General features: G+C 47.8%; 1 protein-coding gene across 4 annotated transcripts in view; it reads right to left on the bottom strand.

The window, feature by feature from the left end:
* Positions 1-5,507: 5,507 nt before the first annotated feature.
* FEZ1 (fasciculation and elongation protein zeta 1) overlaps positions 5,508-24,444 on the bottom strand; it is a 43,826-nt gene continuing 24,889 nt past the window's right edge. For 3 of the 4 annotated variants that reach the window (XM_078432925.2, XM_078432926.2, XM_081790354.1), the window contains 7 exons: positions 20,910-20,996; positions 18,431-18,599; positions 15,071-15,342; positions 14,042-14,122; positions 12,898-12,973; positions 9,045-9,110; positions 5,508-5,875 (listed from right to left, as the gene is read on the bottom strand). In XM_078432925.2, the coding sequence (XP_078289051.1) occupies positions 5,859-5,875; positions 9,045-9,110; positions 12,898-12,973; positions 14,042-14,122; positions 15,071-15,342; positions 18,431-18,599; positions 20,910-20,996 (768 nt within the window). In that variant the 3' untranslated portion in view covers positions 5,508-5,858. Of the gene's footprint in view, positions 5,876-9,044; positions 9,111-12,897; positions 12,974-13,730; positions 13,905-14,041; positions 14,123-15,070; positions 15,343-18,430; positions 18,600-20,909; positions 20,997-24,444 lie in introns of those variants that run through there. The other variant, XM_060605150.3, reaches the window with a different exon arrangement.

The following is a 24,444-nucleotide window of genomic DNA, read 5'->3' as shown; positions in this document are numbered from 1 at the left end:
CTGCTCGCCCCATATAGGAATCTCATCCACAGCACACCCTAAATTGTCATCTGCCTTTACCGCCCACCTCCGGCCTTGGGGAGCAACGCCACCCAGGCAGAAAGGCTACATGGCTACGCAGAGCCACGGCAGTCCCTCCAACCCGCCACCCCCCAACTCGTGATCCGAGATCATGATCGGAGACAGTCCGAAGAAGCAGAAAAGCTCCAGACTGCTTCAATGTGGTCTTCAAGGCTCAGTCGGTGTGTGGGAGCAGTACTTAAGGAGACCTGAAATGCCTTTCTGGAACCTCTTGGACCACCCCGCACATTCCCACCTGTCTGGCCGAATCATAAGGCAGATGTGAGGCTCCTCTACGTGCCTCTGGGGTGGACTGTGGGTTTCCTCTGCTGTCGCCCTACCTGTCGCCTTGGCAGTGAAAATAGAATCTTTTCGCTAAGTGAAAAAATCAATTGGACTTTTCGCCTTCCCTCCTACACCACCCCCCCCCCCCCCCCGGATGAACCTGCTGAAGAATCAGAACATGATCCAACTCCTGCCTCACTCCTTTGCGTCCTTGTCCGGGAGTGCCCGGAGGCCACTGGCTCTGGAATCAGCAGGTTCCGGCACTCACTGGGCCACCACTAAGCAGGATTTAGACAGGATGGGGGGGAGAGGTACGGCTGATTTTCGGGGAATAGCCCATACCTTGTTTTGTTTTGTTTTGTTTTGGTTTTGTTTTGTTTTGAGGTCCTCTGTGCCTGCTGGATTGAAAACATGATCCGGTCCCCAACAGTAAAGGGGCCACAGTGTCCAGCCCTTTCTCTATGTTCCTCAAGCTTTACTAGTAAAAAGCCACAATTTATTGAGCGTTTAGCATGTTTGCGAGATCTCGTATTCAGAATAACACTGAGAGAATGACCGATACTACTAGTGTTAGTATTCCCATTTTTAAAATGAGGCTCAGAGAAATTATTTTCTCAAAAATTATTTACTGGGGCGCCTGGGTGGCACAGTCGGTTAAGCGTCCGACTTCAGCCAGGTCACGATCTCGCAGTCCGTGAGTTCAAGCCCCGCGTCAGGCTCTGGGCTGATGGCTCGGAGCCTGGAGCCTGTTTCCGATTCTGTGTCTCCCTCTCTCTCTGCCCCTCCCCCGTTCATGCTCTGTCTCTCTCTGTCCCAAAAATAAATTAAAAACGTTGAAAAAAAAATTAAAAAAAAAATTATTTACTAATATGTAGCAGAGCTGGGATTTGAGCCCAAGGCCAAAACCCGTATTCCTCCTATGAGATAATGTATCTCCCTAAGGCTCAGCTTGACCAGGGCTGGCCTTCAGGGTCAAAGGCAGAGGCCCCCCTCTTCCCTGAAATCTCAGAGGTACCTGCATCCCTGCACCTGCCTCAGCTTTTATCCTCTAAGGACCCCACATGCAATGACATTCAAAGATGAGAGATCCAAACCTTAGCCTGCTTCCCCCACAGCAGAGCACCTACCCAGTAGCCCACCAGCTCCTAACTTGAACCTGCTACATTTGGGGGATGGGTGGGGGGAGGGGCCGGATCTCTGCATACTTCTCTAGGAGCTGTGCTATGGAAGGGGGCCAGGGAGCTCCTGTTAGAGAAGAGGCTGCTGTTGACCACCAAAAAAACCGGGATAAAGAAGCGGGCAACAGCAAGGCCATTGTCCTGTCGTTGACGGCTGCTCAGCTGCTTGGCTGTGTTGTGGAGAAGGCTGAGTGAGGTCAGGAACTAGGGAGGTCCAGTGATCTGTCAGTGATGACAGCTGACATCCAAGCCTCCTCTCCTTCTGCCTTTGAAGTGATGCCTTCCCTCCCATTCAGAAGGCAAGGCCAGGGTCTTAGATTTTTAGGCTGGACGGGTGGAGCGTGAGGGCAAAACCAGGTCAGAAGGGGAGGAAGGAGGACAAAGGAAAGGGGGCTCGTCTCTGGGGAAGATGGCAGAGAATGTGTCCCCAGACAGAGTGGACAGGCCCGGAGCCCAGGGGCATTGTCAGACTGGGCAACACTTCACGGGGAGAATACCAAAGTGACTCTGTGGGAGGAGGCGGGGATGGGAGAGGATGAAGTGGAAACAAACCAGACTGGAGCACGGACCCCGGCAGCTCCTCCCGGCTCCGGCAGGTTGGGAGTACAAGAGAGAATGAGGAGGGGGACACGAGGGTAGGGGAAAGAGACAGAGAGAGGGAGAGAGAGAGGAAGTAGATGTGCAAGTGTCTCTGGGGTTTTTCAGACAAAGCTATTATCAAAATGCCAACCAGCTCCTGCCTGGCCAATTTGCATATTCCATGCTGTGCTCTTTGAAGCAGGATGAATATGCATGAGGGCCTGGGCGGGGTGTGGAGCTGCTGGGCTGTGGGCTAAGGTGGCTCATTGTTCTTTTAAAGGAGAGGCATTGGTTTGAAGCCAAGGCACCTTTCTGGTCAGTAGAGTGGCCTCCGATTCCCCTCCCTAGTGAAGGGAGGAGAAGAGGAAAGCGGAGGCCCTGACAGAAAGCCCAGCGACTATCCCCTCATCCTCTCAAGGAAATAATCAGGCGCCATCAAGAACTCGAGTCTCTTCTCCAAGAGCAGCATTTAATTACTCTGCCCTCCACGCATGCTAATCACAGAGGCTGGCTCCGTGATGGGAGTCACCTCTCCTGGCTTCCGGGGAAATGAGGCTGCCTCTCCCCATTTTGTGCTCCTGCCGCAAGGCAGGCTGGGCGCCCCAGGGTGCTCCCTGCTTCTGGCCTTTGGTGAGACCTTCCCCCCCTCCCCCCCCCCCCCCCGCAATGCTGCTGTGACTGGGTGGGGTGGGAGGCAGGACGCTGCGGGTACTCAGAGCACGCACCGCATGGACCGGGTGCCCATCAGAGCCTGGTTTATTGTTCCTCCTAAGACACCTGCAGGACGTGCCTTCTTACCTATCATCCGCGTCTCTTCTTCCCCAGCCGCCGGCTGGCCAGAGTCACCCTCCAGACCTTCCAGTGGGCACGAGAAAGGTCTGTTTAATTATTAAAGGCCAGTTTATCCCACAAACGGTAGGGCCACAACACACTTAGCTTTTCCCGCTGAGTTACCACATCTGTCTCCCTCCTGAAATAGACGAGGATAGGGAATATTTGGGAAATGGCTTGTCCCCACAGGATTGTTTCAACTCCACACAAATGAAGGCCGGTATCTGGCTCTACAAGTGGAGTTTCCCTACCAGGACTTGGTCACATTACACTTGGCAAAACCCACATACGGGCCTTTAATTGCAGGGAACCCACCTCGGTTAAAGCCCACCTGCTACCTACTAAGCAGGGTGCCCCACAGGCCTGGGCTCCCCGGTACTCCTCACTGCGTGCACACAGCCGAGCCTGGACTTGAGTTTGGCCATCAGGGCTGAATGGAGTCTGAAGTGTCCGCCCTTAGGGCACCTCCTCTGTGTTCCTACATCCCCAAGGACGAGAAGAGGAGACACTGGGGGAGGAAAATGGCGTTCACCTGTTAACCACACTCCGCACTTTCCCCTGGTTCAGCCTCCATGAGGAGAAGCTTCTCCAAACCTTAAGGCAAATACCAATTGCTTGGAGAGCTTGTTAAAATGCAGATTCTGGGGGCACCTGGGTGGCTCAGTCGGTTAAGCACCTGACTCTTGACTTCGGCTCAGAACATGATGTCAGGGTTGTGAGATCGAGCCCCATGTCTGCGGAGCCTGCTTAAGATTCTCTCTCTCCCCTCTCCTTGGCCCTCCTTGTACACACACACACACACACACACACAATGCAGATTCTGATTCACGAGGTCTGGGGCGGGGCATTTCTAACAGGCAACTCGAGGTTGTCAGTGCTGCTGGTCCAGGCACCACACGTTGAGTAGCAAGGAGAGAATTTGACTGAATAGTCCCTCTAAGGCCGCTAATGTGGACAAAAGGAGAGACAAGAGGAACCATGGTCCCCACCTTCCCCTGCTCACCTCTGCTAGCTCGAGTTTGTCCCTGACACTTGAGATTTATTTTTAACTGCCAGCAGCTTTGATTAGCTTGTCTCTGCTGCCTCAGACACCTGCTGGCAGGATACATGAGGTTGGGGGGTTGGGGGGGGGCGGTGGGGAGGAGTGGCTGACCCAGATCTGACAAATCCAAGGCAGGAAGAAAAGCTCTGGGGATTCGCTGCTTCCCCTTTGCTGAGGCAGGTGAAAAACCCCAGAGCTGGCAAATGACCTCACACCACCGGGGACCCTTTGCATCCTTAACCATAGTGCCAGTGAATGCAGAACTGAAGTCATCCCTTTTTGTCAGCGCACTGATACTTAACGTCATATGGTCCCTAAGGATTTGTGTGGGTACCTGAGGTTGCCTCTGTCTTCCTACAGATGCCAGGGCTCTGCCTAGGCGGACGTTCTGCTCTAGCTAGATGCCTGAGTCAGACCTGCAGCTTCCCCGGAGGGGTAGGTCCCCCCCTCCGCCCGTGGTAAGATGGCTACTGCTCGGCCACACTCCCAGAAAAGCAGAGCCCCAAGAAGTAAGAGGGAAGGCACCAAGGATGCCTTCCATTGTCACCCGCATCGACCCACGGGCTTCTGTGGAGCTGCCAGCGCCATAAAATATGGCTTTCTGTTTCGTCTGTCCTGTTAAAGCCAACACTATACTAAGAGCGAAATGGAAGGTGGCAGTCTGACCTACCACTTCTGAACATCTCTGCTTGCTGGTCTCCTCATCCAGAAAATCTGGGTGACGCCATTGCCTACTTACCGGGGAGGGGTGCTATGATGTGAGACAAAGTCATGGGTGATAAGGTCAGCGGCAGGGGCGTGGCAAGTGCTTTTTGTTTTTAAGACAGGGCTGTGGGAATTCACAGGGCTACTATCATTTGAGCCCGAAGGTGGAAGCCAAGGATGTTCCGGCTGCAGTGAAATCAAGCCACCATCCAGGTCTGAGGACAGCACTCACCTGCTGGTCAACCAAAGCCGGCAGGTGCCTGCCAGCGACAGTGGAGACAGCACGTAGGGGTCAGAGGTGCTGGACCCCTAGGGCTGCAGGGAGGGCAGGGGAGGGCATGCACGGCCATAGGATACCGTTCCCAGGGGTCACTGGGGGCGTTCAGGAAGCAGCCTCGATCCCCCAAACTGGGATTGCTCAGCACAGCATACTCCCTCCAACCCCCCGCCCCCAGCCTCCAGGTCCCGGCGGAGGGGCTGGCAAGTGGCCAATGTGGCCGTCTCAGGGGGAGGCCCTGGCGCCTCCTCGAGGCTCACTTCCTATCTGCTAATTTCACCGTCACCCGGCTAGTCTGACACCCTCCAGCCAGTAGTTCCTAGAACACACTGCACAGCTCCCTTTAAAGCTGCCGAGCAGTAAGACCTTGGGATTCTGTGGATGGCCTCCCCCTTCTGACTGCACCATGTGCAGCCCCCACCACAGCCCACAGCAGGGCGCGCCCTGGTCCCTCAACACCAGTGGTCTGCCATAGGCCACGGGATATCAACGTGAAGGCAGCTACACAGCCTTCTCTCCAGGTTTGAAACACCACACTCCAAAGCGCATGAAGAATATTAATTAAATGAAGGTTTATTTCAAAATTAGTCTTAGAATGTAAGCTGTTTTCGAGGGCTGGAGCCAGACTACATAAGTGAGCAGTGAGAGCGCCTGCCTCTCCACGTTGGAGGCAACGTGGGCGGAGAGGCGTCTCAGCAGCCCTGCCCCTCGGTCATGCATCCAATGGTCACTAGGACTAGAAACCAACAGCAAAGGACCCCGCGTGCTTGCTCATGTTTAATCCGGGTTAAGCTATACACGTTTAAATACACGTCGGAGGTTACGTAGTGTCATGCAGTCCCTGTGATGGAATGTCTCTTGCTCAGTGACCTCCGCAGCAAGGCTGCCCCCAGGGGCAAGGTTAGGTGGGACAGAGCACTGAAAAGAGAAGGGGAGAGGAGAGAGGTCAAAGCACAGCGTGGGTCAGGACCTCCCAGCACAGGGTGGTCCTGGCCAAAAGGCACTCATGTCCTGAGCACCGAACTGCCCCTTAGGAACCTGGGAATAACTGCGATCACGTGTCTTCCTTCCAGACGAAGAGACCGTGGTAGGTATTCCTTTGGTGTAATGATTTAAGTCTCCGGTGCTTGTCTGCCTGGGTTCAAACCCCGCATGCGGCTTTGCTAATTCTCTGACCTCAGGGAAATCTCTTCACCTATCTGTGCTTCCTTCCTGATATGTACAATAGACTGTGCCTCTGCCCACCCCACAGGGTTGTTCAGAAGCAAACAGAAAGTGCTCGGTAAATGTTAACTACTTTTATGAATTCACTGACATTTCTGTGGATCACGATGGGGAAACGGGTCTAGCCCTCAGGCTCCCAGACTTACAGAACCCATTTCTACAAACCTCCTTTGAGAAATTTGCTCTTAAAGCCTTTAAGAGTTAGAAGTTCTTCCCAAGGTTTAGCCTGAAGTCCTCGTGCAGAAACTTAAGACTAATCTTTCTGATCCTTATGGAAACAATATAACTCAGAGGTTCTTAACTGAGATCCAGAAGCCTATGGAAACTATACCCAACACCGTGTGTGCATATGGAGCAAAGCCTAATGAAGTCACGAATCGGGACAATGATGACCAACAGTGGACACCGTTATGGCCTGAATGTTCGGGTTTCTCCAAATAATCACATATCGAAGACTTAACCCTCAGTGCAGCTGTATTTGGAGATGGAGCCTCTAAGGAAATGGGGTTAAATGAGTCATCAGATGGGGCTCTGATCCGATAGGATTAGTGTCCTTGTAAGAGACACCAGAGAGCTCCAGCACACTCTCTCTTCACACCCACAGAAGAGAGGCCACGTGAGGACATGGCGAGAAGGTGGCTGTCAACAAGCCAAGAAGAGAGCCCTTGCTAGCAACTGGATTTGCTGGCACTTTGACCGTGGACTTCTAGCCTCTAAAACTGAGAGATAATAAATTTCTATTGTTTAAGCTAAGTATTTTGTTTTAGCAGCCTGAGCAAGCTAATACAGGTATTAACATCACAAAAGGAAAGACAACCAGAGAATATGTGTCTCTTAACAGAAGTTGACAACCACTGATACTGTAGCAGTTATCAAAAAATATGAGGGGTGCCTGGGTTAAGTCCGCTAAGCATCCAACTCTTGATTTTTGATCTCATGGTCGTGAGATCAAGCCCCACATCAGGCTCTGTCCTGACAGCATGGAGCCTGCTTGGGATTCTGTCTCTCCTTCCCTCTCTGCCCCTCCCCCGCTGGCTCAAGAGCATATGTAAATACTCTCTCTCTCTCTCTCTTTCAAAATAAATAAATAAACTTTAAAATTTTTTTGAGGGGCGCCTGGGTGGCGCAGTCGGTTAAGCGTCCGACTTCAGCCAGGTCACGATCTCGCGGTCCGTGAGTTCGAGCCCCGCGTCAGGCTCTGGGCTGATGGCTTGGAGCCTGGAGCCTGTTTCCGATTCTGTGTCTCCCTCTCTCTCTGCCCCTCCCCCGTTCATGCTCTGTCTCTCTCTGTCCCAAAAATAAATTTAAAAAAACGTTGAGAAAAAAAAAAAATTAAAAAAAAAAAAAAATTTTTTTTGAAACTGAGTCTGATCAAGTCTCTAGCTCTACCAGTTGAACAGGAAATACAAAAAATGAAAGAAATGATTATTAAAATATTTTAAAATTATTAAAAACAAAAAATAATTTATTAAATTAAACCATGGGGACACAACTAACTAGCAGAAGCCAAAATGAGGAAATTGTAGGGGGCAAATCATGTGGTTTCTCCAAGAAATAAACTTCAAGGAACAAGAGAAAAGAAAGAGGAATCTATATATATTAAAAGAGACTTAAGACACATATTATCCAATTGCAGTGTATGCACTCTCATTAGGTCCTGATTCAAACAGACTGAACAAAAATATTACAGGGAAATCTGAGCACTAAGTGGGTAGTCAATGATTTTAAGACAGTTTGTATTTTTCTAGTTATGATAACAATATTGTGGTTATGGTTTTTTTATTTTATTTTGAGAGAGAGAAAGAGAACACACACAGGGGAGGGGCAGAGAGAGAGGGAGACAGAGGGAATCCCTAGCAGGGATTCTGTCAGCATAGAGCCTGACGTGGGGCTTGATCCACAAACCATGAGATCATGACCTAAGCCGAAATCAAGAGTCAGATACTCAACCAACTAAACCACCCAGGAACCCCTTGTGGTTATGTTTTTTAAGAGTCCTTATGTTTTAGGAGCACCCGTGTGGCTCAGTCAGTTGAGTGTCCAACTTTGGCTCAGGTCATGATCTTACAGTTTGTGAGTTCGAGCCCCGAGTTGGTTTCTATGCTGGCAGCTCAGAGCCTGGAGCCTGCTTCAGATTTTCTGTCTCCCTCTCTCTGCCCCTCCCCCACTCACGCACAAGCACACGCGCTCTCGCGCGCGCTCTCTCTCTCTCTCTCTCAAGAATAAACATAAAAAAAAATTTTAAGAGTCCTTATGTTTTAGAAATGTACACTGAAATATTTATAGATTTAAAAAATGATGATTAGGATTTGCCTCGAAATAATATGGAGAGGAGAAGCTGGGTAGGGGTATAAATGAAAAAAGATTAGCCATGAGTCAACAATTACTGAAACAGGATGTTGAGAACATGAGAGTTCATTATACCAGTCACTCTTATATGTGTTAAAAGCTTCCTTAATAAAAGATAAAACAAAATTTAGGAAACGATGTAGCTAATCATGACTTCAAACAGCTGAAACCTAGTAAAGGTACCCCCGGCTCTGTTTTTCCCAAAGAAATAGCCCGAACTCCACAGAACTTTCAGTCTTGTGATGGTCTGGCTGCCCTAATGTGGAGTCGCTCTGGTGACTCCAAGGCAAAGGCATCTCCTTCTCCGGCCTCCTGGCAACATGCAAAGACAAAATCCTGTCCCTGCCAGGGCCTCACAATCGTCTACCGGCGGCCCCTGGCCCTGTGAGGTCCTGGCAGGAGGGGTCACTCTGGGAAGGCTGCAGAGAGGACTCCAGGCCTTCAGTGGGAGGCCTGGGGGAGGGGACCTGGGAAGGAGGGGACCTGCTCTAGGAGGCCTGGGGACAGCTCTTACCTTTTAAAATGTAGTCCGTTAGCAAAGTGGGCACCTTCTCATTATCCTCCTTCATGGCAAAGAGAACTGGGGAAGGAGAGAGAGGGAGATGAGCCGAGATGCCATCAGGGCATGAAGCTCACTTCTGCGGCCAGACAGTCCAACAACCCCAAGTGAGAAATGATTCAAGGAAACCAGACATTCATTGAGTATTGAGCAAAAGCTAGAAGCTTCTGTCAAGAATCAGCACTCAACATACTGACAAAGGAGAGAATACATCGAAAGAGTCAGAGGGGCCTGTCAGTGATTTTATTTTCTTTTATCTTATATGTGGGGTTTTTTTCCCATCTATCATCTCCACATTATTTCCTAAGTATATATCTTTAATAAGCATAAACATAAATAAAGCAATTTTAAAAAGAACCCACCTTCAGATGCAATCTAATGTCAAGAATAACAGTCATCCCCATTATCGAATCACCAATAAAATTCTTTAAAGACGTTCTATCCGTGTAAACAGATATTAGAAAAATTTCCCTAATTACGATAATAGATTATTATTCCAATTTATTAACAACAAATGAACTTACTTTCACAAATACTTATTTTTCTATTTCATGCCCGGTACAGTGCCAGAATTTGTGGAAATGCAAAGGAATTATGGACCCTCAGGGAGCTCTTAAAGTTCTCATCGAGACACTTCACGATTTTCACACGTATAAGGCACACAATAGGGAAGTTATGAGCAAATAAAGGCTTTTTAGAGATTTTTTACAATAGTCTTTTCTGTCATTGCACTAGGTAAAACTTTCTATATTCATAATTCATCCTGTGGAAGTCAGCTTTGGAGCAAATCCTTCAAGAACGTTGCTGGACTTTGTTTATAATATCATGGAATGAGGGGAGCAGGGATCCCACCAACCAGATTCTTCATCAACAGATTCTTTAAATAAACCATAGTGTATCTATGCCGTGGAGGCAGGGTCATGAAACTTGGATTTCAAAAATCGGGAGCGGGGGTGTGAGTCAGTGGACAGGTCCGGCCGGAGAAAAGAAAGAGCCTGAACCTGAGGGCTCTCCAGGTGTTCCTTTCTTTTATTTCTTCTGTAGTTTTAGGCATGTATCCGTGTCAACCGGATCGGCTGGAGGTAATTTACAACCGAATACGGGCAGACTAAATGCTGCACCAAGAAGACAGCTTTACAAATGAAATTGTTGCGCTCAGCCAGTATGTGTCTGAGTTCATTGCCCAAATCTGAAATGTATGTGCGTCATCCGGTCCCCAAGAGCTGGTCTTGGGCCTGTGTCTTTGGGTTCAGGAGGAAAGAGGAGATGTTCACAATCCATATGAGGATTTGCCACAAAAAAAAAAAAAAAAAAAAAAAAAAAAATAGAGCTTTTATAACCTGCAGTGGAATTCGCATTCAGGAAAGATGGCAGTTTTTTCTTTTAAAAGGAATAAAATATTGGAATGTGGTGGACCCACATGATGGGAGAGAGAGCCATAAAAAGAACGTTAACCAAATGTTAACTGATAGAACTAAAATCATGATACAAAATTTTATAGCCAGTATCATCCCAACTATATGGAGAAGACATAAAATATTATGGCTGAAAACACCAAAATAGTACCCACAGTAGAGGGGACAATGAATTATTTATTTTCTTTTGTTCACTTTCCTGTGTTTCCGAACTGTTCTAAATGATGGAAACACTCCAATTAAAATTTTTCAAGCAAACTTGAAACATGTAAATAAAACCCACTGTATCTTAATTAAAATGAAAAAATTTCACACTGAATTCCTGAATGGGTATCTGTAATAAATTTATAGCTCTTCCTTTAAAAAAAAAAAATATGATAGAGTACTTTACATACATCAACCTGCGTAATTTGTCCAAATTATTTTCCAAGTGCTTACTGCTTGTGAAAACACAAACAACTTATAAATGTCAGTTCATTTCTGTCAGCTCCCTTTAAAAAAAAATCTTAGTGCATATTTATGCAAATAAAGGAGTTTAAGATGAGGGAAGAGGAAGCCAATGTACTTTGAATTTAAAATTCCGAATTCTCAAGGACGCCGGATCCATGGGTGTGGGCAGGGCTTCCGTTCACCAGAACCGCCTGCTTCAGTTCGCCCAATTGATAAACATGAAACTGTTGGGTCACCTTTTGTAGCAGCAGGGGGCCCAGCGGGGATCTTCCTTCCTCATCTGAACAGGAGAAACTTCTCTTCCCCTCCCCTGGGGTATCAAATAGCCCTGCACCGGTCTGGCCCGATGACGCTAGGCCATTGCCTCTGAAGCAGGGTGACACTGGGCTGGGCGGCCTGGTTAGTATGTCACTCAGTGCCGTGCACGGTTGCCAGGGAGATAGATATTCTTGTGATTCACCGAGCCTGACACCCCATCTCAGTCCCGGACTTTTCTCTTTCGAAAAGCATCAGGCTGACACTGATGGCTAACACCGTGTGCCCTCAGCCCTTCGGGGGTTGCAGTGTCTGGTGTACGTAAGGAGATTTTGCCTACGGAAGGCTCTTTATCACACGTTGGTTTCTCCCGCAGCTCAGAATGTTTATTAATATTTGAAAATAGAGTCAAAGCAAAGGAGAGGAGGCAGTCATTTCCTGGAAGGAAAAACTGTTCTTTCTAGTCAGGCTCACCCACCCCGCCACCCAAGAAACCTTGCTTCTCCTTAAAAATGCAGCCAGTCCTGGAGCACCTGGGTGGCTCAGTCGGTTTAGAGTCTGACTTTGGCTCAGGTCATGATCTCGTGGTTCCTGAGTTCCAGCCCTGTGTTGGCTCCGTGCTGACAGCTCAGAGCCTGGAGCCTGCTTCGGATTCTGTGTCTCCCTCTCTCTCTCTCTCTCTCCCCCTCCCCCGCTCATTCTCTCTGTCTCTCTCTCTCTTTCTCTCAAAAATAAATAAACATTAAAAAAAATTTTTTTTAATAGTAATAATTTAAAAACGAAGCCAGTCCCATAGACCAAGCTCCCCTCTTCGGGGCCACAAAGTAGGACAAAGTAACCTCAAGTTGCTCACAAGAGAACAGGAAAGGCAGAGAATGCAAGGCTTTGAGCACTGCTGGGTGAGCCCCAGAAAGTCCCTGCGCACCAGCACTGCCCTCACCCAGCCCCCAACCTCTTTCACCAGCTCATTCTTTCCTGGCAAGTCTCTGCCCTTTACAAGGAAGCAGAGGAAAAACAAGACCACTCCAGGGGTGTCTGGGTGGCTCAGTCGGTTAAGTGTCCGACTTTGGCTGAGGTCATGATCTCGACTGCGGTTCAAGTTATGATCTCACAGTTTGTGGGTTCAAGCCCAGCATTGACTCTGTGTTCAGAGCCTGGAACCCGCTTCAGATTCCGTGTCTCCCTCGCCGGCTCTCTCCAACTTGTGCTCTGTTTCCCTCTCAAAGATAAAATAAACCTTAAAAAAATTAGGGGTGCCTGGATGGCTGGGTCGGTTGAGCATCCCACTTGGCTCAGGTCATGATCTCACGGTTCGTGGGTTCGAGGCCCGCGTCGGGCTGTGTGCTGCCAGCTCAGAGCCTGGAGCCTGCTTTGGATTCTGTGTCTCCCTCTTTCTCTGTCCCTCCCCTGCTCATTTTCTCTCTCTCTCTCTCTCACTCTCTCTCTCCCAAGGAAATAAACGTTAAAAGAAAGTTAAACAAAGAAGACAGCTCTGGGTACCACTGCAGAGTATTTTAGTTTTGCCCCTGTGTAGGGGGAAGTGACACAGCGATATGGGGCACATTCTGACCCATCTAAGGCTGCTGTTCTCAGGGAAACCACAGGCCTGAGGCACCAGGGGTGATGCTCACAGGGAAGGGAGGGCGGAAAACGAGCAGCCCATCTCACTGAGGACGAGAGGAACTCACTGTTTGTCAGCATCTGGAGATCTTCCACTGACGGAGGCAAGGCTTTCTTCTCATAAGGGATGACGGTGTTCAGGTACTACAAGACAAACAGGGCACGCAGGGCTTGAGACTCAAGTATGGTCCCTCTGCTGGGAAGAGGAGTCGACAATTCTCACGGGGATTGCGCTTTTCTCTAACAAACGCGCTCCGCCGAATCAGACACTCTCAGCAACACCCATGACACTGTGCAACCCCTGCGTCAGGACCCTGTCCCCATCGTTGGGGGCGGTCTCTGAAAGTAAGGCTTTACCATATTAGCCTTCTATTCCATCTAATGCATTCTTCTGACGCTAGAAGCTTTGGGTTATTTAGGAATCCCGGTGAGCAGAGGCTGAGAGCGGAGAACATTTTAGAGGGGGGTTATATTTTCTCATCCTTCGCAGAGCAATTTGAAAACGAACAGTCTCCCTTTTGTCGAAAATGACAGGGGAGAGAACCTCAACCCCGCCCTTGGTCTTGGATGTCGGGTTTGCTCCCTCTGCTGGATACGAGGTGCTTCTACAACAAGATCACCTTGGGCCGGTGGGATGTTGGAGAAGGCAGCTCCAGAGAGACCCTGAAGGTTGTGGGGGAGTCTGGGGGACTGAGTGAGAAGAGCTGCAGACCTGTATTTTGGTCTTGGTTCTGCGCCTAGCGGTGTGGCCTTGGGAGAATACCTAACGTCTCTGGGCCTTAGCTCTCACGGCTGCAAAGTGAGGCGCCTGAGTTAGATATTCCTAAAATCTCTTCCCACGCCGCAGTGCTAGAATTCTAACCCTGAGGATTCAGCTACAAATGTGTCAAACATACACACAAGCAGTTACGTGCTCTTATTCTACCATCTCAATCTCCTCTGTGTATGCACGTGCCCTTTCAATCAGATTACACACCTCGCAAGGGCAGGGACCAGGACGTACCCATCTTTGTACCTGAGGGCCTGGCAACAGCTCAAAAATGGTTCCCCTTTTAAAAGACACTGGCCGTTCCTCCTTAAGAAAGGAAGAAAATGTGAAGAACCCCACCCCCGCATCCCCCCGCCCCTTGCCCAAGTCCCAGGATAATCCCAGGGAATCACCAAGTTGCAAGAGTCCAGGAGGAAAGCTGGGAGCAAGGGAATTGCTTGTACCTGCTTGTCCGTTCCTGAGGAGCCAAACGTCTGGCGGATGCCACTCTGCAGAATGTTGGAGATGCCTTCCATGCTGAAGCGCTGTGAAGAGGAGGGGGGCTCAAGAACAAACGCTTCCAGCTCCGCAGTCCTCGCCTCCAGGGACCTCGGTGCCCTCCCTAAACTACCCAGACCCACCCACGACCACCGTGTCCCAGATAACACCAAGGCTAAGGGACAGGCCAAAATTTAAGCCTGAGCTTTGCAAGAACCAATCGTAGAGTCTCAGAGACTCTCATCTTTGTCCCTCAGGGCAACAGGCCCCCTGTGCTCCCCTCGCTTCCTCACTTCCCCCTCCACTCCTCACTTCCCCTCCATGAGCAAAGGGAAGAATGAAGCAGGACGGGACACCTGGGGCGGATGATGACGCAAGCGTCTTAAGGAGGAAAACAAAATGTCCAGCCACTGGGAAGGGCGGATGTAAAGCTACTGGCCTTCACTGGGAAGCTTTTCCCAAAAGGCACAAGCCTAGGACCCATTCAATGGGTCTGGGATAGAGCCTAGGCCAAGGTATTTTGAAAAATCTTGGATGATTTCTCCTGAGCTTCCTTCATCAAGAACCACAGGTCTGGAGAATCCTGTTAATATGACAGTAAGGAGTCATAATTTTCAATTCTGAAACACCCCTACTGACATCCTAAAGAGGTAAGTCAGGACGAATAGCAGGGATTCTGACCCTGAGTCCCAGGGCACAATGCCAATCAATACTAAACACTGTCACCCCTCTTTCTAAGGTCTTGCCTAAGGGAACACATGCCATATGCAAGTATTTTCCGATGTCTGCGTCCCGCCTCCCTCAGCTGGACCGGGATCCTCTGGGGGAGTAAAGGAGACAGGGGTGTCTTCTGCCTCTTTACAGCCCCACTGTCTGCCAGGGGTCCTGCTCACAGTCGCTGCTTACGGGTCCTGCACAGGGTCGGTACTGGGACCTGACACGGCGAGGATCCGGGGCCCGGACACACCGGGTCCTCCCCCTGGGGGTCTGCGTACCTTGAGAGGCATCTGGTTTCCCTTCTCTATCCGGCTGCTCTGCAGACTCAGGCCTTTCTCTTTCCGCCTCTTCTTCATCAGCTCCCGCTGCTCCTTCTGCTTGTTCTGAACCTCAATCAGCACCGTGATGAAGGAGTTCTTCACTTCCTTTTCAAACTCCAGCTCGTCCCGGCGGGCCAGCTGTTGCACCAGCTCCTCCGAGAAGTCCCGGATGGCGCCCTCCACCTGGTCCAGCAGCTCGGTCAGCTCCGACCCAGACATGTGCCTCAGGCCTGCAGGGAGAGGCCATCCCGCAGGTGACAGCTGCATCCGAGCCAGAGCCCGACGGGGAGGCTCCCGGGGCTGCTGCTGCTTGAGGTGGGTCTGCCTCTCCAGAGGGGACCCCTGCCAACCCCTTATAGGACTGGGAATTGAGGGGCTGCCAGGAAGGGAGGGACCCATATGCCGACAGCCAGAATGAACACCCCTTTCAGGGACACAAAAGAGGAAGAAGAAATAGCCCCCCAGGAAGCCTGTGGACTCTGTCCACAAAAATGCACATGGACAGACATGTGCCGTTTTGATCCTGTGTTCCTGTTCCTACTTATTCTCTATTTCTATAATACTCCAAGTGTAAAATGGGTCAAGAATCAGGGGGAGAGGGGCGCCTGGGTGGCTCAGTAGGTTAAGTGACCGACTCTTGGTTTTGGCTCAGGTCATGATCTCACAGTTCCATGAGTTGGAGCCCTGCATCGGGCTCTGTGCTGGCAGCACGGAGCCTGCTTGAGATTCTCAATCTCTCCCTCTCTCCCTGCCCCTTCCTTGCGTATGCTCTCTCTCTCTCTTTCTCTCAAAATAAATAAATAATAAATAAAAGATATAGCCGGACAGCAAAATAAGCGCAGTGACCTGATGCCCTCTTCACCCCTCCAGTCCTGTCCGGCAGCGAGTGCAGATATCCAGGAACATGGGAAATGTCAACACACTGAAAAATGAACCCTGGCTGGTTGGCACAGAGTCTGCCATCAGAGAAAAGGAAAGGGAACCTGAGATAAAGGGATACAGATAACTTTATCTTAAATTCTTGTCCGCTAAGATTTCTTCATTTAAAATCGATTGTATGGGAATGCAAACTGGTGCAGCCTCTCTGGAAAACAGTATGGAGGTTCCTCAAAAAATTAAAAATAGAACTACCCTATGACCCAGCAATTGTACTACTAGGCATTTATCCAAGGGATACAAGCAGGTGCTCTGTTTCGAAGGGGCACATGCACCCCAATGTTTACAGAAGCACTATCGACAATAGCCAAAGTATGGAAAGAACCCAAATGTCCATCGATGGATGAAATGGATAAAGAAGATGTGGGATATATATACAATGGAGTATTACTCGGCAATCAAAAAGAATGAAATCTTGCCACTTGCAACTACGTGGATGGAACTGGAGGGTATCGTGCTAAGCAAAATTAGTCAGAGAAAGACAAATATCATATGACTTCACTCATAGGAGGACTTTAAGACACAGAACAGATGAACACAAGGGAAGGGAAGCAAAAATAATATAAAAACAGGGAGAGGGAAAACATTAAGAGACTCTTGAATGTGGAGAACAAACAGGGGGTTCCTGGAGGGGTTGTCGGATGGGGGTTGGGCTAAATAGGTAAGGGGCATCAAGGAATCTACTTCTGAAATCACTGTTGCACTATATGCTAACTAACTGGGATGTAAATTAAAAAAATAAAATAAAATAAAATCGATTGTGGAGGGGAGGAGGGAGGCATCGTTTCAAATTGTCCGTTTCTGAGATCTTTTGTTTCGGCCCCAGAATCCATTTTACTTCCCCGTTTCTGCTCTGGCCTATGTGTTTGCTGCCTTGGTTCACCTTCCCCATTTCTTCTGCTCTTTGGAGCTGCCTCCTCCTTCTGCATTTGCCATTTCACTCTGCACTTCAGCTGTTTTTGGGAGTCTTGCGCTGAATGCCGCTGTGTTTGGGGCCTTTGTGTGGCTGAGAACGGCTTGAAGGCAGCCAAGTCTGCCCCATCATTCCCAGCACATTCCTTCTGCATTGGCCATCCCCTGGCCTCTACTCTTTAGGGCTGCAGAGTTTCATTTTCAGGACACAGTTCTTCAGATCAGGCCTCAATTTTTACCATGTTTGGAACTTTACACCTGCCCGGCCCACCTTCTCCCTCTTGTGTTTCCAAGTCCCCACCAGCCTGCATGCAGATCTCCTCGGCCCCTCCTGCAGCATGGGTACCCTTACCCCTCCAGACCGATGACTTTTATACCCAATTGTGCCTTCACTGTGTTACATGTTTCCATTTCACGCCTCATCCGCCTTTTTCTTTGTGTGACTATAATTACTACAAACCTGTATCAGAGAGCTAACCCAGATTAAGAGTACAGATTCTGGAATCAACCTGCCTGGCTTCACATACGGGCTCCACCCCTCGTGACCTGCATGTAGTGTAAGGGCAGATACAAATAAAAAATTAGAGCCTTGACTCTCCCTGTTGAAAATAAGGGAAGAGACTTTCTCTCTCCTTTACCTGACTTTTCTTTGAGAATGGCTTCCTGGGTCCTTTGCAGAGAGATGCCAATCATTTTAATGGCTAAATAAGCCTCTTGCCCGTCTTAGGGCTCAGGAATGTTTTCCCAACCCCCTAGGAGTCACGGCTTTGAAAAGTAATCACCAAGGAAGATGACAGGAGCCTAACTAGTCGCCTGACTCCAGATTGCAAAACCTATTTAATGTAATGGGTTGTATCCACTTAGCTGTAGACGAGAGTAGGATTTCTTTCTGCCTGTGATGTGCACCCCATTCTGGCTTAACGCTTATTCAATAATAAAATTGTCCTCTTTCTCTCTTCTCCTCTGTGGAACGGTTTTCTGGGTGAGGAGGAGATTTTGTTTTTAATTATATTTCCCCCACAGTGGCATCAAACAAGTCACTTAACCTCTCAGGATACTCAATTACCTCGATCCTAATGGAGTTGGCGTGGGGAGGAAATGAGATTATGCACAGAAATTCTTAGAACAGGGTCTGGCACATAGAAAGCTCTCCCAAAAATATCAGCTATCATTATTACTACCTTTTTCATTGATTTTACAGTAGCATCACTTTGGATAGTGGGCTCAGATTTCTTCTCCTTTTTCTGCTTTGGTCTTATTCTTTGGTTAGTTTTGCCTTTTTTTATTTTGTTTAACTGACTCTTCTCCACCTCCCCACCAAAAAGGCTAACTTCTCTCCTGATGCCCAGTAAGAAAGGTGCCACCAGCCTCCTCGATTTGAGGTTCTATTAGCTACATGTGAAGCATGTGCCCAGGGCCTGGCCCAGAATGGTCTTTCTCCTTGGCAAGCCCACCCTCCAGGGCCCTCACCTTCATAGGACCAGTTGTTGTTGAAGGTCTGGGTCAAGGCCTGCATCTCCTGAAGGAGGACAGAGTCAGCCTGGGAGGAGGTTTCTCCCTCATCCTCCTCTTCCAGAACCTCCTCTTCTTCCTCAGGGTCTGGGGAATTCTGCATCATTTCTTCAATCTCCTCAATGACCTAAAGAAGGTACACAAGAGAGTGCTAACTCTGTTCTCTGCTGGAAGGACAGGCTGGCTCAAATTTTGATCGGTTAAGGAAGTTTCTAATTTGCTGCCTGTGAAATTCCCAAAGCGGTATCGTTATTTAATACATATTGAATAATAATAAAAATAGATCTGACCAAAGTCTTACATACACTCTTTCTTTAATGTAAAGCACACTTTAATGTGAAATCGCTTCCAAGAACACCATTTAGATGAGTGCTTTATTGGAGATAAACTCCTCTTTCGGGAAACAAAGCAAAGCTGCCTGGAAGGGAACATTTACTTCAATCTGCTGAGCATTTTATTTCTAAGTGAGGAAATACTTTATCCAACCAACTTTAGCACAAAACCCAGTCCATTAACTGTCACGGTGCTTCTGCTGTTCCTAGAACAGCTCAAAACAGGGAGGCTTTTTCACACCGAGGAAATTTCTCCAGAATTCACCTGGACAGGAACTAGGCTGCCCAGACACAAGTATGAAACAGGATGACAAAATAACAAAAGGGCAGGTAGGGTCCGGAGAGCAGAAAATAGATAGGGAACCAGCTGTAATCTAGACTGTTAACAGGGCCCAGCAGAGGGCTGAATGAGAGGACTGCCATAGGACTGATTCGTCTGTTAATGGTTTACACATAAAGAAAATGGAACAAGCAAAGAAGGTCTGAAAGGCGTCTACAGATGGGTCTTGTCACAATAGGGCATTTTTATACATTTGTCTGTCGATTCTGGGATGGATTGAGGCTCCAGGCTACTGGACTGTGGTCCCTGAAGCAGGTTTCTGCATGTCAGCTGGACCAAGGACAAGGGGACTTAGGGTGCCCTCCTTGAGAATAATTTCTATTTTATCCCCACAACTTCTCAACTCCACTCAGCCAATTTAGGGAATACTTAGTCTTTGCCGAGAGCCGCTTATAAAATGCAAGCAAATGACAAACCCCCTTTAAAATTTTATGGCTCAGTTTCTCGTCTCTCAGACTACTTGTCCTTGACTTTGGATCACTGAATCGTATTTCTCTTACCATTCACAAGAATAACTGTTGGCCCCTATTCTCTTTTTATCCAGCTCCCTTCAATCTCTTGGACCTCATCTGTTTATAATCCCACCTTTTTACCACAGAGTTCCTTTCACCAAAAAGCACTGTCTGGCACCAAAGGCTCCTGGTGGAGTTTTTTGGTGGAACTACTTTGTGAAAAACTTGTATGGCACCTGCTCAAAAAAGTCACCCATAAATATTTGTTGACTAAAAAGTTGAAAAAAGAATCCAAAGACCCAAGATTATTCCCCTGAAGTAATAAGTGACTAAAGCCAAAATATAACTAATTCAATCAAATGTCAAACACTACATTTTTTTTTTTAAACAAAGACTCAACTGCATATTAAGAGTCCTTTTGGGGGGTGCCTGGGTGGCTCAGTCGGTTAAGCATCTGACTTCGGCTCAGGTCATGATCTCATGGTTTGTGAGTTTGAGCCCCACGTCGGGCTCTGTGCTGACAGCTCAGAGCCTAGAACCTGCTTCAGATTCTGTGTCTCCCTCTCTCTGCCCTCCCCCTCTGTACTCTGTCTCTCTCTCTCTCTCATTCCAAAGTAAATAAACATTAAAAAAAAAAAAGAGTCCCTTTGTAAGGCTCAACATTTTGAGTATTCTGTGAAATATGAGAAAATACCCATCAAACAAAAGCCTCATCTGCCACTTCTATCTTTGCAGGAACAGGGATTTAGGACCCTTATTTAAGTGTCTTGACTCTTAATGGGATTGCATGCAGAGGCTTAGCAAGAAGTGAAGCCAGTCAACACTGGGCCTGTCTCTGGACGTAATCAAACATGAGCCCCGCCCAACCCAAGGGTCAGGAATTATGTTCCTATTTACCGCAGGTGGGTAAACTAAGGCATAAAGAGAAATGAAATCCCTTATCACAGATGCGCCGAGTCATCAACACAGCCACACTAGACCATATATCTTTCTTCTGCCTTAAATGGATGTGACAAGGGGCACCTGGGTGGCTCAGTCGGTTAAGCGTTCAACTCTTGGTTTCAGCTCAGGTGGTGATCTCACAGCTCGTGAGTTCAAGCCCCACATCGGGCTCTGTACTAACAGCATGAAGCCTGCTTGGGATTCTCTCTCTCCTCTCTCTCTGCCCCTCCCTGCTCACTCCCTCTCTCTCAAAAATAAATAAACTTTAAAAAAATTAAAATAAAATAAAAAGATGTGACAAGTATGTGTACTTAAACTTTTTCTTGAGCCAGAGAACAAAAAGTCCCGAGAACCAAGAGAAATATTCGTACCTGATCTGCTGTGAGTAGAGGCTCCTCATTGATACCAGAATCGTGTTCACTCTTCTCGTTGAACTCTTCCTCTTCCTTCTCATGGATCTGAAGGGGGGTGGGGAGGGGGTGGAATTCTAATGGATCATCAGCAGAACCAGGGATCTCTTTACTCTCTGGTATCTAGAACGGATAACATGACTGAGAGGCCCCTCCGGCCGTCCATCCACTGTATAAAGAGGGGAATCTGAAGAGGTGCCCAGAGTTTCACCCAATTCCAAACACAGCCCTCCTGCACAACATGCATTCCTGAGTCAGGAAAGGACAACGAGGGATGTCTGACTCAAAGGGAGGAGCACTGTTCTTTAACCCACAGACAGGTTGTCCCTGTGTGAACGAGGGACCTTCCCAAGGCAAGTTACACTGTCGACAATTCCTGCAGCAAAGTCACCCTTATTTATACAAGGAGTTTCAATCTGGGGTTTTGTTTCCAGAGTTTACTTAATTAGGCATTTTAACGGGTGGGTTGTTCCAATCCAAACAGTCAAGCTTTTAGAACTTGATGAAAGGCTGTCTGGAATTGGAATTGGAATTGGAATTGGAATTAGAATTGGAATTCTAGGCTTGGTGTCATAGTTGCAGAAGGAGGTGATGAATCTACATGAGGCATGCCACAGTATCACCTGACCATGTGAACTACAGGACAGACTAAACATCAAAAATATTGAAACATTTGTCGTTTCTCCAAAATTCCACAATGCCAAGTAAGATTCTGAAAGTTCACAGCCATTGTGATTCTAGATGTTGAAATCCAACAAGGTATTCACAGCACATCTGGCTTTACTGACCATATCCCAAACAGCCACGGTCCAGCACTTAGGTTCAAATCCTACACAAAATAAACCACTAAATCACCCCACAGGCTGTCTGTGCCCAGAAGTCAGATTTGAGAGCATATAAAGGCTGGTAAGGAGAGCCTCCAGGAAATCTTTCTGCAGAGACACCTCTCTTCCTGGAATCAATTTTTACTTGCTCTTTGATAGCTGGCATGCTTATCTGCCTCTTCCCTGGGGATTACACTTCTGTTCCGACAGAAAACACCCAGTTCTACCCCAAGCAATCATGTCAGAGATCATCTATCCTCAGAAATTTCTCCCCTCTTCTTTGAGCTCCACCTTGGCAGATGCCCCTAACAAAACACATCATCTTCTGTCCACGTTTGCGTGAAACTAGGACTATGTCATTAAAAAATTAATCAAATATATCTCAAATGCTGTCTGCACTCATCCTGGATGAGGGGTAAGACCGGGAAGTAATGGGATCATTTGAGGGGCTTGTGCGCCAGATGGTGACATCTATTTCTGTTGGCGAACCCATATGCTGCTCTCTCTGCCAAGTTTACCTACCACCTGTGGTGGCCGCCTGGCTTCCGCACTCCCCACTCTGCAGAACGAAGCTCCCGGAGCCCCGCTTTGTTCACAACTACACTTGTGGCAAAAGTTCTCAGGGCCAGAAAGGCCCAGAAGCTAGAAGTTAGGCTCACCCTGGGGAACAGAGGTTGTTGTTTTCTGTTTGGATGATTTTCTAGGCGAGTGTGAGATATAACCAGAATTTCTTTGACATTAAACCTACTCTAAAAACATATCTTCTGATACATGGCCAATTTTCACTGACTGCTAATACTGCATCATTGAGCTACGCTGTCTGCTTTCCCAAGGTCTTCCCTCTGAGCTCCTGGCTGAAAGCAGGGAGGGAGCTTCTAGGGACAGACGCTTCTTGCTGTTTAAATGTTAGTGAACCCGAGCAGTGGCATGGATGCCTCTTGGAGCTTTCTCGCCTCTCCCTCTGGCACAAAGCCTGCGGGTCTGATTTGTCAGGCTTGGGTAAAAAGAGACCTGAAAATCAATTATAATGAATGATAAGTCACCCTGAGTTCCTAGTATTGTGTGAGCCATCCCTACCCCACGTTTTCTCAGATCTCAGAAGCCTGATGCTAAAAAGTAAAATAAAAGGAGAAATAAACACAAAGTACTTAAAGTCCTGGCTCCTTCCCTCCGCTCTCATGTGTGGATTATCCCCCCTGCCTCTGATTTCACACATCTACCCCATCCCTGGCCTTTTCTCCTCCCTCTCTAGCTTTTGGTTCTCATTCTCTCTTCCTTCCTTACCCTCTCTAGGGCTCTTCCCACATTTTCTCCCCGTCCTAGCAGACTCTGTTCTGCCTACAGTTTGTGTCCCTTCTCAACAAGACTTCTTTCCTTATGAATGCCTTTTATAGACTCCCTACTTCCCTTCTTTACCAGGACAATATCTCAGGCAGAGAGTGGAAAACTGGGTGGGAACAAATAGGGAAAAAAAAGAAAAAAATTTGAAAAATGGTAACACTAGTACATATGGATAGGATTATATGATTTACACACACACACACTTATGTACGTGGAAGAGTATGTATACACTCTTATTCTCATATATGAGAGACCTAGAAATTGCTACAGGGAGTTTGTTTAGTCTCTTGTGTGGCATTGGGAAGACTAAAGCCAAAAACAACCTGCAGGCTAGGTCATTTAAGGCTGAATTAGCTTGTAGACTAAAACTCACATTGTGTCCATACTATAGAAGTGAACTATGACTGTTTCAAGAAAAATCATTCTTCCCAGTGACTTCTTTCCAGAACTGAGAAAAAAAGACCGAGATCCAGAAAAGATCTGGCCATACTATTCGACAAGCCATTTCTTCCTCCTGTTTTGGGTCAAGGATGTGCCCCCAAGGCTGTAACGTGGTAGCTTCAAACTTGACACTAAATGTGGAGAACCTTCCCTGGAGCCTATAAGACTGCCAAGTCTTGCTGCACAGAAGTCTGAGTGAGGACTGAAATTACAGGGTCCTTGTGTTCAATAATGACTATTAACCAGATGATTCTATTCCCTCCCCTTATCACAATTGTTTCACACAGGTGGTTGCCTTCTTGACCAAAAGTAAGAGAATGAAGGTACATTTTCACCTTCGGTCAAAAGTTAAAAAAAAAAAAAAAAAAATCAATGGCATGCACCCAGCCCAGGGAAAAGACAACTACATCCCCTGTATGCTTGTGAACAACCAGGAAACATCTGTGTGGGGTTAAGTCAATGCCTCTGAATCCCCACAGTGAGATGCACCAGAGCCCAGCAAACAGCATGTAGACAACAGACGCTTCTTGAACGAATTAATGAACACATGAAAGAGACAGGAATGGCAACACTATTGCCTCCTACAGTCGGTCCCTGTCCACATACAACTTAGCTGTTTAGTCACCTGGAAAACAGAAGAGTGGAACACCCGGTCCTGGATGTTCGTTCCTCTTATCCAAGACAACTGCCATGTGCTATTAATTCAAGTTACAGGGACAAAAGAGACTGTCTTGTACATCAATCAGGGACAAAGTATTGATTAACTGAAAAACCCAATAAACGTGGAGAACTTTAAATAATAATAATACTACAGAACTCGAGCATAGTATTTTGACCTAAAAATGTAAGTGTACACGTATTTTTCCCCCAAGCTCCTAACGTAAGGCCAA

The sequence above is a fragment of the Panthera onca genome, chromosome D1, assembly GCF_046562875.1.
Source record: "Panthera onca isolate mPanOnc1 chromosome D1, mPanOnc1 haplotype 2, whole genome shotgun sequence".
In the NCBI taxonomy this organism is placed as follows: Eukaryota; Metazoa; Chordata; class Mammalia; order Carnivora; family Felidae; genus Panthera; species Panthera onca.
This window is presented reverse-complemented; position numbering and strand designations above follow the sequence as displayed.